Source organism: Sphaeramia orbicularis, chromosome 20, assembly GCF_902148855.1.
Source record: "Sphaeramia orbicularis chromosome 20, fSphaOr1.1, whole genome shotgun sequence".
Lineage (NCBI taxonomy): Eukaryota > Metazoa > Chordata > Actinopteri > Kurtiformes > Apogonidae > Sphaeramia > Sphaeramia orbicularis.
In genome coordinates this window covers 43,590,259-43,602,427 of record NC_043976.1, presented here as the reverse complement: position 1 = coordinate 43,602,427, position 12,169 = coordinate 43,590,259, and the positions used below count along the sequence as shown (strand labels likewise).

Below are 12,169 nucleotides of genomic sequence, written 5' to 3'. Positions count from 1 at the left end.
TGAGTTCGAACAGAAAACGCGACAAACCGCTTTAACGCTGTCAACTGTTTCAGGACGGCGCCGAGGACCTGTCGCCCATGGACGTGGTCTTCTATGCCACTCTGGAGGTACGTTTACCCCGAGGACCATGAACGCACCACAACACGTGATTAACCCTCCAGTGTCTGGGTGAGCGTATCATGCACACTTCATACACTGGAAAAATCTGAATCTTACCAAGTGTATCTTTCTCATTTCTAGTCCAAATATCTCATTACATTTAAAATCAGACAGAATCACCTAAAGAGGAATTTTTCAGTGAGAGATAAGAACTGATTTATAGACAATAGATCTGGGAAATCGGAGTTCAAGAAATCTGACTGAGATAATTTTTTACTTGTTCCATTGGCAGATTTTTTTTTTGCATGAATTAAGCAACAAATCTTGAATAAAGCAAAACATTTTAAAGCAAAAAATCTTGACTTAAGCAAAAACAAATCTTGAATTAAGCAAAAAAATTTTAATTAAGCAAAAAAATCTTGAATTAAGCAAAAAAAAAATCTTGAATTAAGCAAAAAAAAAAAAAATCTTGAATTAAGCAAAAAAAAAACATCTGAATTGAGCAAAAAATCTTGAATTGAGCAAAAAAAACTGATTAAAGCAAAAAAAAAAAATCTTGAATTAAGCAAAAAAATCTTGAATTAGGCAAAAAAAATTGATTTAAGCAAAAACAACTGGAATTAAGCAAAAAATCTTAAATTAAATCAAATCAGTTTATTTATGTAGCACTTTACAACAACATAAAGAAGCCCAAAGTGCTTTACATCTAAAAGCATGATTAAATTATAAGATAAAAAACAGATTAATCAAGTACATAAATATGCATAAGGCAACAGGACACGACACACAGTGATAAAAGAGAGCACAGATTAAAACCTAATAGTGTCTCAGTGCTAAGCAAAAAAATATATTGAATTAAGAGAAAAATCTTGAATTAAGGCAAAAAAAAAAATTAAGGCAAAAAAAAAAACTTGAATTATGCAAACAAAACCTTGAATGAAGCAAAAAATCTGGAATTAAGCAAAAACTCTTGACTTAAGCAAAAAAATCTTGGATTGAACAAAAAAAAAAAAATCTTGAATTATGGCAAAAAATCTTGAATTAAGCCAAAAAATCTGCCAATGGAGCAAGTGAAAATTATCTTCTTGAAATGAGACAAATACACTTGGTTAAATTTAGATTTTTGCAGTGAACCTCCTTTCAGAGTGAATTACGTTCACATTCACAGCGCTGCGTTTATGAAAATATGCTATAAAAGAATAAACAACAGGCGACAAAATGAAATGAAAATGATAAAAATATTAATAAAATGTGGTGAAAACAGGCCTCAGAGGGTTTTAAAACCATCAAATATTGGGTTTTGAGGATGAAAAAAAGCATTTTGTAAAACCTGTAAACATACCCCCAGGACGTCCATATATGGAGTTGAATATGATCCCCACGGCAGTTTACCCAGGATGCACCTGCAGCACAGACCATAACACCTGAGTGGAAAGGATGAACCCAAACTGGGATCTTTTCCTAAACCAACCACATGGTATCGCTGCCTAGATCTGGTTTATGAAAGCGAAGCCGACGCTGACGGAGGTTTGCGTTTTGTCGCAGGTGCGGAACTCGTTGGGTTTGGCCGAGGATGACGAGGAGGAGGAAGGAGGCGGGAACAGTTCTCTGTCCAGACTGTGGGGGAAGAAACTGCGAAGCCCAGATAAGACGTACTCCAGAGCCGAGCTGGCGTCGCTGTGGTCCTTACTGCAGCAGGAGGAGTACACCTTCCTGAGGTAAAACCAACACCGACCATCAGACCACGTTTAGGTCAACGAATGAACGCAGACACGTTAACGCTAACACACGTCTGTAGTTCATGAACCTGAGGTCAATCATCCGTCAGTTTTATTTTACATCATCCAGACTGATTTAAATGGATGAAACAAAAAGACGTAGAAAAGACGGCACATCGGAAAAACATCAGACAACAAAACACAACATGGAAATGAGATGGAAACCATGGGAACGATGAAGTGGTGTTAGAGAAAAACAACCGAAACAATGCAACAAAATGAAAATACACAAAAGATGAAACACACAAATAATATATTAATATTTAGATGCAAAACTCCCAAAAAAGACACACAAAAAGAAAAACAACAAAAAAAGAAAGTGACACAAAAAACTAAATTTGCAAAAAGATGAAAATGGAAAACTAAATTTAATTGGAGTTTCTTCTGTGGACATTCTAATGCACAGGTGTCAAACATGTGTCCCGGGGGCCAAAACCGGGCCGCCAAAGGGTCCAATCTGGCCCCTGGGATGAATTTGTGAAATGCAGAAATTACACTGAAGATGTGAACAATCAAAGATGTTAGAATCACTTTAGGTCAGCTGAATCTCAAGTGGGTCAGAACCAGTAAAATACTGTCATAATAACCTATAAATAATGAAAACTACAAATTTGTCTCTTAGTTGTGTAAAAAAAAAAAAGTAAAATTAGACAAAAATGTTTACATTTACAGACTAGCCTTTGACAAAAAATGTGAATAACCTGAAATGTCTTAATAGAAGTCTGTGGAATTTTAATCATATTCTGCCTGTTATTAAATGTTTTGTATATTTGTAGATCCACTGGGATCTGTAAGTTGTGATACACATGTATAAATGATAAACTAAGGCGTAATATTGTTAAAATTGCACTGATTTTTCTGAAGAATTTTCAGGTTGTTCATATTTGTTCATGCTACGTTCAAGTACAGTTCGTAGATGTAAACATCGTTATTACAGACTTTAACTTTTTTCACTCAAAAACAGAAAAAAAAAACTTTGGAGTTGACATTATTTCTCAGTTCTTATCCTATTATTTATATTATTTTACTGGTCTGGCCCACTTTAGATCATATTAGGCTGAATGTGGAACTGAACTAACATGAGTCTGACACTCCTGTTCTAACGTGTCTCCTGTGGACGTTCTAACTGGGGTGCACCGGTGCATGTGGTACCGTTGTACTGAACAGTTCACCCCTCACAGTTCAGTACGAGTATGTATTGTGTTACGGCTCATTTGTCATTTTCAAATGACATCTTCCGACACCTCGTGTTTATATTAGAGCTTTGAAAGACGACTGACTAATGGAATTCTGCTGTCATTGTTTGGAGTCGGACTTGGATCTCAGACCTTCTACTGACAACTACCGTTCTGAATATTGACATCGGTAAAACCTCCTGTCGTCCCCATGTTTGTTATTATTGACTTTCTTCTTCTTCTCATAAAACTTTACTCTTCTTTGTGGTATTTGTCCCATATGTTAATTTGGAGCGGCACCCTCTGGTGGATTGACTGAGAAACACTCATTCCAACGTACAGGACATTAGAAACAGAGGAACCGATTTATGTACATACAGGAACATAAATGAGCCTTCAGGTTCTCCATCAGCTCCCAGGTGTGGTTCAGCGCACAGCTGACCTCTGCGTCTGAACCGTAGAATGAACCGTGACTCAAAAACCGCAATATGTACCGAACCGTGGAGAACCTGTACCGCTGCACCCCTAGTTCTAACATGTCTCTTCTGTCCTCAGAGTCCTTCAGGACCTCAGTTCCCATGTGGCCCAGGTGTTGGGCTCCTGTGGTCATTTCTATGCCGTCGAGTACCTGTCTGCCGGTCACGCCTGGGACCAGAATATCTTTTCCCTGGACGAGGCAGCGGCAGCAGCGGCGGGGGCGGGGGCGGGGCCCCGGGGTCCGAGGAGCCGGTGGACGACCAGGCAGATGGTCCATCGCATCGCACTCAGCTTCCTGGACATGGTCTGGCACTTCGACAACGACTTCACCCACAGACTGCACCTGTGCGACATCAAACCAGAGAACTTCGCAATCCGGACCGACCTGACGGTGAGCGACCAATTAGGAATACGGTTTATCCGACACGAGACGTACAAAAATATCTACAAAAAAAAAGGATGGTACAGACGATGTGGTAGAATATGACAAGTCACGATATGACATGTTATCATACGACACAATATGATGTGACACGATACAGTATAACACGACAAGGTCCGATGTACTAGAATACGATATGCTACAGTATGACACTAGGATATGACCTGATATGGTCCAGTTCAAAACCAGACCCATCAAAAACAAACCACAAAATTCTATTTTTTGGGAAATGAGATGTTTTAACAAAATCAAAGCAAAACATTTTGCCATATCATTTTGTTTATGATTTATTTTTGTATCACATTTGATACATTGGGCGTTTTCATAAAGTACCTTATAAGTACCTTATTTATCAGCTGTATCAAATCTGATACATGTTTTTAACACAATTTAACTGTACGATAAGCAATCAATTATCAAGGAACTATGCATTGTTTCAGTATATGAAGTACTTATCAAAACATTTTATATATATATATATATATATATATATATATATATACACAAACATACATATATATATATATATGTGTGTGTGTGTGTGTGTGTGTGTATACTCATACTTGTGAAATTACTTTCAATAAAAAAAAGTAAAAAAGTAAAAAAAAAAAAAAAAAAAAAAAAAAAAAGAGTTTATAGACCATGTGTATCATGGTCCATCACAGACCACATACAGATGGTTTGAGGTGTGAGGCTTCATCACTGAACCTGTGGAATTAAAGACCAGTCTGACCATGACATGAATGAAGACGTTAACAGATTCAGAATAAAAATGAGAAAAAAAAACAGACCCACCTTGGATGCTGTTTTAATGTAGTCTGAGAATATAATGCATTAGAGCAAAAGATGGAGGGGAGATAAAAGCAGCGTTTTAAAGGAAGCTATTAGACAGAGTGGAGATGTGGAGCGTGGATTCTGGGAGTTTTCAGCCAAAAGCAGGAGATGTGACCGTGATACTGAACAGAAGGTCATTCAGCCCACGAGCATCAAAACTGTCTGATAAGATCTGGAAAAGTCACAGAAAAAGGCTCTGAGGCCGGAGAACAGGACGACGTTTAGACACTAATTGGAGCCGACGGAGCCTTTTCTTCTCCTTGTTCTTTGTGGAAGTCGGAGCTTCGTCCATTAGATCCTAAAACGTCTGACAGTTATTGAGTGAAAGGACACGTCATGTTCAGAGAATTCTCTTACAAACCGACCGGAGCAGGTTTTTTTTTTTTTGTTTCCTGTGTGATCTGATGGTTTTATCAGCCGTCGTTAGTCCGTCTGGGCGGCGGCCAACACTCGGCTCAGTCTCAACACTTTTATCCTTCACACCTCACGCTGAAGAAAAACCACCTGATTAGTGAAAACGAGCCGTTAAAGACCAAATACATCCAACAAATGGTGAGTCGACCTCATTAGTGCTGTGGTAGAAGGGCACCACCAGGATTTAACAACTGGAGGTTTATGATGCCAGCCTTCAACACCATATCCCATAATGCCATTTGCCTGCAGCTGCAACACATTTATGCATTTGTTTAGATTTGTTTTTTACCAATAATCTGCCTTTTATTAAATGTTTTGTGTATTTTGTAGATCCACTGTGATCTGTACGTTCCATGAATGATGCTAAAAACACCACGAGTGATGGTAAAAACACCATAAATGATAGTAAAACTATCATAAATGATGCTAAAAACACCATAAATGATTCTAAAAACACCATAAATGACAGTAAAAACACCATAAATGATTCTAAAAACACCATAAATGACAGTAAAAACACCATAAATGATTCTAAAAACATCACAAATGACGGTAAAAACACCATAAATTATGATAAAAACACCATAAATGATTCTAAAAACACTATAAATGACAGAAAATACACAACAAATGAATATGTGGAAATGATAAACTGAGGCAGACTATTATTAAAATCACACTGTTCTTTCAGTTCATGTTATTCACATTTTTTTAAAGGATAGTTTGTAGATTTTTTGTAATTTTACTTTTCTCACTGTAAAACAGAAACATTATTTTATTTTATTTATTTTTTTAATATATATTTTATTTTGCAGTTTTCAGTTATGTTAAAACACAAAAACAAAGGCTCAGATGTGTATAACAACTAAATAATTAATTAACTAGCCAGTCCTTGTAGTCATCATTATTTAGACTCATTATTTAAAGTCACAACTATTTTTGTTTTTCTCTTTCCCAAGGGATTTATCTTCATTTATTACTCTATTATCTTCTGTATTTTGCATTTTTCAGTGTAAATCATGTATTTTCCTATATTTAATTCACTGATCATGTAAATGTTAATTGAGTAATTCCAAAGGTTATTATATTAAATCAGAAAAAAATGACCTTTCAACAAAATATATCATTAACTGAACATAAACCCAGTGTGTCCATCGACTGTCATTGATCCAACTCCATGGGTTTGTTATTTTTTTCTTCAATATTATTCAGGTTGTGGCTGATTTTGTTCCATATTTAATGTTTGAGGAAATTACCAAAAATAGTCACTTGCCCAATAAAGGGTTAAACAAAGGAAAATACATAATTTACACAAAAAAATGCAAAATACAGAGGATAATATTAGAATAAGTTGTGATAAATCACTGAGGAAAGGTTAAATCTACAGTAAAATATTAACGCAAAGATTGTTCTGGGTTTTTAGAGGTTAAATAATTTAAAAACACAAACATAAGCTTTTCAAGTAGTTATATACAAATAATTTTTCCCTCCTGCAAAATACAAGTGATAAAATCCTCCAAAAGTGATAAAATAGTTCAAACCCATGGTTTTACTGCTCTTGTGTGAAAATGGTTGAATGTTCAGTGTTCGGTGTTTGTGGTTAAACTCACGTCCAACCTGGTGGTCCCTGTCGCTGCAGGTCGTGGCCATCGACGTGGACATGGCGTTCTTCGAGCCTAAGATGAGGGACATCCTGGACCAGAACTGCAGCAGCGACGACGACTGTAACTTCTTCGACTGTTCGTCTCGGTGCAACATGGACAAACGGAGATGCAGCCGTCGACGCCGCAACACCAACCTGCAGGTAAAAACACCAGGAATGACATTAAAAACAGCCCAAACAAGGGTAAAAACACCATAAATGATGGTTAAAAAACCAGAAATGATGGTTAAAAACCACGAATGATGGTAAAAACACAATAAATGACAGAAAAAACACCACAAATAACGGTAAAAACACCATAAATGACAGAAAAAAACACCATAAATGATAAATGATAACCCTCTCCAGTGCTCCTCATGTGTTTCTTCTATATTTGATAAAAATGAATCATGTTAAATTTAGTTTAAACATCTGTAAAAGTGAAATTATACTGATAATTATAACGACTTATTGAAATTAATTCAACGTGTATTTTGCGTCTGAACAGAAAATTTCAGATTTTTAAATTACGCCTTTATTTCTAATGTAGAATAATTTGATTGGATTTGTTTGATGTGGTCCAAATTTATTTCTTTTTATCTGATTTTATTTCCTCAAAATGCAAATTATTGGTTCTCAGACATTTTATGATCATATTATTATTATTTTTACTTTATGATGTATTTGTGTTCAGGCCTGAGAACATAATGAATATTATTAATAAAACCGATCAATATAAATTAAATCTATATTTGTATCAGCATTATTTACTTTATTTACTTGTATTTATTTGACATAATTATAACTTCTGTGTAAATACATAGTTTGTGTTAACATTTAATGTAAAAACATGTGTGTTCCTTTTCTTTTTATTTCAGTTCACTTCATTTGACTATCTTTTGTCTTGTGTTTAATCCAAACATCTTCAAAGAGGCTGAAAAATGTGAAGCATTTGCAGTAATGAGGTGTAATTACAGACCCAGAGGAATTCTGGGTAAAATCCATCATCCATTTAATGACATGTTCAGAGCGAGCGCAGGAGGTTTAATGGACGGAAACCCAGAACGAGACATCGGTTTAGTTTTTCCACTTGGTTTTAGTTTTAACATCAGTTATTTGATGTGTTTTCTATTGTTTTTATCATAATCTTTAGTCAAACGGTTTTAATTATTTTATGATGTTGTGAATTTGGGTTGTGTTTTGTACAGATGGTGACAAAAGTAAATTAAATAATCATAGTATTTATTAAATATCTTATAAGTAATTAACAGAATAAAACAAAATAACAGCCTTTAATGATCACTTACTGATATTTTATGCTTTTCTTTTTATTTTGATCAGTTTTAGTTTCACTCAAAATTGCTGCTTTAAAGAAAAATCCCATTTATTCATTATTTTTAAGATTATTATTCAATAAACTGGTCTACAAGGAAAATGCTTCCAGAATAAAAGTAATGAAATTTTACCACGAGAGTCACTGATAAAGAAAAATCAAGTCAAAAATGCTGGTTGGCTGAACTTTCTGAGATACAGCCTTGGGTCAAAATGTGAAATTCAAGAATTAAAGAGAGAATGAGTTTGACTCAAAAGGAATATTTGTCTCAGAGCTACAAGATCTACTTCAAAACACTGTCTGCACATTAGAATACATTCACTTTACAGGTTCTATTTAGTGGAAGATTTATAAAACTATTCTATAAATGTACATAAACCAATATATATGTGGAATAACACTTAATCATATACCTTGAAAACATCAGCAAACCGGCACTTTTGTCATTTATTTTCCAATTAATCTTATTAAAATACGCAACATTTAGCACATTTAATCTCTGAAGCAAATCATTTCTAAAAGTTCTAGACCAGTGATATTATTAATTTTTTGCTATTTGTTTCAAATGAAAACTGTGGTTTGTTGGAACTGACAAAAACAAAAAAATTAATCGTAAAAAGTTTCCAATTACTACTTAGATTACTTCACATTAGCATCTTACAACATTTTTTTTTTTTTTTTACGAATATCATTATTTGATTTACTTTTATTATTTGTGTGAAAAACAGTTGTAAAAATCCTCAAACTAAATGAAAACTTGAATATAAACCTCTTACATGAAGCCGAGTCGAAGCGTCGGACTCGGTCGAATCCTCCTGGAAACAACAGGCCGTCGCCGTCCGTCATCGCCATGACGACCAGCCGACAGCCTCCCGTCATCGCCCGCTGGACGGCGGATCACATGACACATGACAGAAGATACCTGCGATATTCACCGGAGGAGGAAAACGACGAGAAGTATCAGACGCAAGATCAGAAAAGGAGAAAAAATACTGAAAACAAACGGAAAGAACCGGAAAAAAAAGACAGAAAACTGTGGATTAGTGACACAAAAGGATAAAACTGGAAAAAAAAGATGAATAAACAGAAAAATATTAAAATAAAAGAAGGAAGAAAAAACAAGAAACTGACAATAAATCAACTATTCAATTATTAAAATGGTCTAACAAGGTTCAGATATTAATATTAATATTATTATTGTTGTTGTTATTATTATTTTTACTATCATCATTATTATTAAGAAGTAGTATATTGTATTTCATATTGATACTAAAAATGCATTAATTCCTCAGATAAACAGATTATAAATCCACCGATAAGAAAAACATGAATAATCATTAAAAACACATTTTTCTTCAGTTACGATTAGAATACAGTTAAAATGGTAAAAAAAAACAAAAAAAACAAAAAAAAAACAATGTGAATGAAATGCTTAAGAAAAACAAATCAAAAGAAAAAAAAAAAGAATAAAACAAAGAATAAACTCTTCAATGTTATGAATTCCTTAAATGCAATAAGTGTATTTTATGGAATTTTTCAGCAATTACAATAAAAAAAAAAAAACACATTAAAATTACAGACAATTAAAAAAAAAGTAATAAAACTAACAAAAATAATATATAAACTGAAATAATAAAATAAGAACTTATTTATTATTCATAATGTTCACTTCTTGTAATAAATAGATTGTAAAGTCAGCGATGTGACAAAAAAAAGAATTAAAAAAATACATATGTAACCATTACCTGAAAATACACATTTAAGAAATTTAATTAAAAAGAGTAATTTGAATAAAACCATTTCTAACGTGAGAAATAAAATTATACTTCCATACGAAAAAACAAACATCATAATGAACATTTGTTCATTTTTGTCAGACATTGATTTTTAATATTATGTCCTACATATAAAAAAATTAGAAGTAATAATAATATTTGATAACTGATGACACAAATATAAATAATATTCTAAAGATAATAACAATAAAATAAAAATAAAGTGTAAAATGCTAAATGGTCACTTGAATAGATTCATTTTGAGCTGATTTGTGTTTCAAATAAAATAATTTTGTCTCAAATTAATTAAAATCCTGTTTCTTCTATATTTGATAAATATGAAACATGTCAAATTTAGTTTATTTAGCAAAAACTGTTACATCAAAACAATATGGAACAAAAACATAGAAAAACTGCATCTTTAAACATTTGTAAAAGTGTAATTATCTGTTATTCCGACTTTAATTATTTATTTTTATCCTATTTATCTATTTAATTTACTTAAAATTATTTCAACATGTATTTTGCGTCTGAAGAGAAGATTTAAGAGCATGAAGCCAAACCAGAAAAGGGTAAAAGGTGAACAATGAATCAGGAGAACAAAGACGAACCAGACACCGGACCAGGACGAGTGATGATGATACGCCGATGACACGCCGCTCTCCTATTGGTCGTCCGGCCCAGGTGTCTCCTGAGGTCGACCTCTAATGACCCTCCGCCTGCCAATCAGTGGACAGAGAGCGGGCGTTGTCCTCTGGGCCGCGGAACGACGCGATGACAGACGAGTTCGGTTGAAGAAAAGCGAGGCGTCATCTGCATAAAGAGAGATAATGGATCCGTCATCGGCTTCTTCTGTCGCCTGAATCTGTTTCCTCTGGTTTCTGTCGTCGTCCTGTTACTGAACTTTTTTAAAACCGGGATCCAGTTACCGGTCTGGACCGAGGCTCGACTAAACACCGACCGAGAAAATAACAATTAACAAATTTTATAAAAACACCAGATATTATCAGGTCAGCATCAGGACAAAACAAAGACTGGAAAGAGTAATTCTGTGCCGTAAAACTGTCATTTGCTTTTCGTATCTTCAGGTGATCTGTGAGAAGATCTTCAGGCCGTGGTTTTCTCCGACGTTACTCGGGGCCAAAGCAGGACTCCCCCTACAGGTAACATTAAGTATTTCAAGTATTTCTTTTATACCACAGGTGTCAAACATGCGGCCCAGGGGCGAAATCCAGTCCGCCAAAGGGTCCAATCCAGCCTGAGGGATGAATTTGTGAAATGAAAAAATTACACTGAAAATATTAATCATTTTAATTCAGGTTCCACATACAGACACATACAGTCCAATTAGATTTCAACTGGGTCAGAACCAGTAAAATATTATCATAATAACCTATAAATAATGACAAAACCAAATTGTCTCTGTTTTTTTGGTGCAAAAAAGTAAAATTACATGAAAATGTTTACATTACCAAATTATACTTTTACAAAAAATGTGAATAACCTGAACAAATATGAACAAACGGAAATGTCTTAAGAAAAGTAAATGCAATTTGACCAATATTCTGCCTGTTACTAAATGTTTTGTGCGTTTGTAATGCACATGTGTAAATGATAAACTGATAAACTGAGGTAGAATATTGGTAAAATTGCACTTTTTTTTCTTAAGACAATTCAAGTTGTTCATGTTATTCAGATTTTGAAGGAAACTTTGTCGATGTAAACCTGATCATAACATAATTTTACTTATTTCACTGTTATTTTTTTACTGGTCTGGTCCACTGGAGCTCCAATTTGGCTGAAAGTGGAACTGAACTAAAATGAGTTTGACAGCCATGGATAAAAAGACATCAAACGGTTGATGTGTGAGGAAATGAATGAATGGATGCTGATATGTGAGTGACGCATATTTTGTTTTTATTGAATAATTTTATAGTTATTATCACTATTACTATTACTATTTATGAGTCCGTATCCTGATAGTACACCTAAATTTCATTGTACATTCTGTATAATGACAATAAAGTATCTTATCTTATCTTAGATAGAACTGAACAAAAAAAAAAAAAACTTGAGAACTTGAGTTTTTTTTTTTTTATTAAATCTGACAGTTTACCAAAATCAGTGCTGCTGCCGATCACTGACCCACCTGAGGGCCTAATGATAATGATAAGAAGAATATTAAGAATAATAATTTAAA

At 34.0% G+C, this 12,169-nt stretch overlaps 2 protein-coding genes across 3 annotated transcripts in view; both read left to right on the top strand.

Moving 5' to 3' along the window:
- The window catches only part of LOC115411376 (tubulin beta-5 chain), a 287,981-nt gene that overhangs the window by 60,802 nt on the left and 215,010 nt on the right, over window positions 1–12,169 (top strand). The gene's annotated exons all lie outside the window — the stretch shown is intronic.
- Window positions 1–12,169, top strand: part of LOC115411377 (divergent protein kinase domain 1C-like) — a 46,702-nt gene that overhangs the window by 31,566 nt on the left and 2,967 nt on the right. The window contains exons 3-7 of the mRNA XM_030123488.1: window positions 54–107; window positions 1,645–1,817; window positions 3,608–3,920; window positions 6,859–7,023; window positions 11,058–11,132. Coding sequence (XP_029979348.1) covers window positions 54–107; window positions 1,645–1,817; window positions 3,608–3,920; window positions 6,859–7,023; window positions 11,058–11,132 — 780 coding nt within the window. The remainder of the gene's footprint in view (window positions 1–53; window positions 108–1,644; window positions 1,818–3,607; window positions 3,921–6,858; window positions 7,024–11,057; window positions 11,133–12,169) is intronic.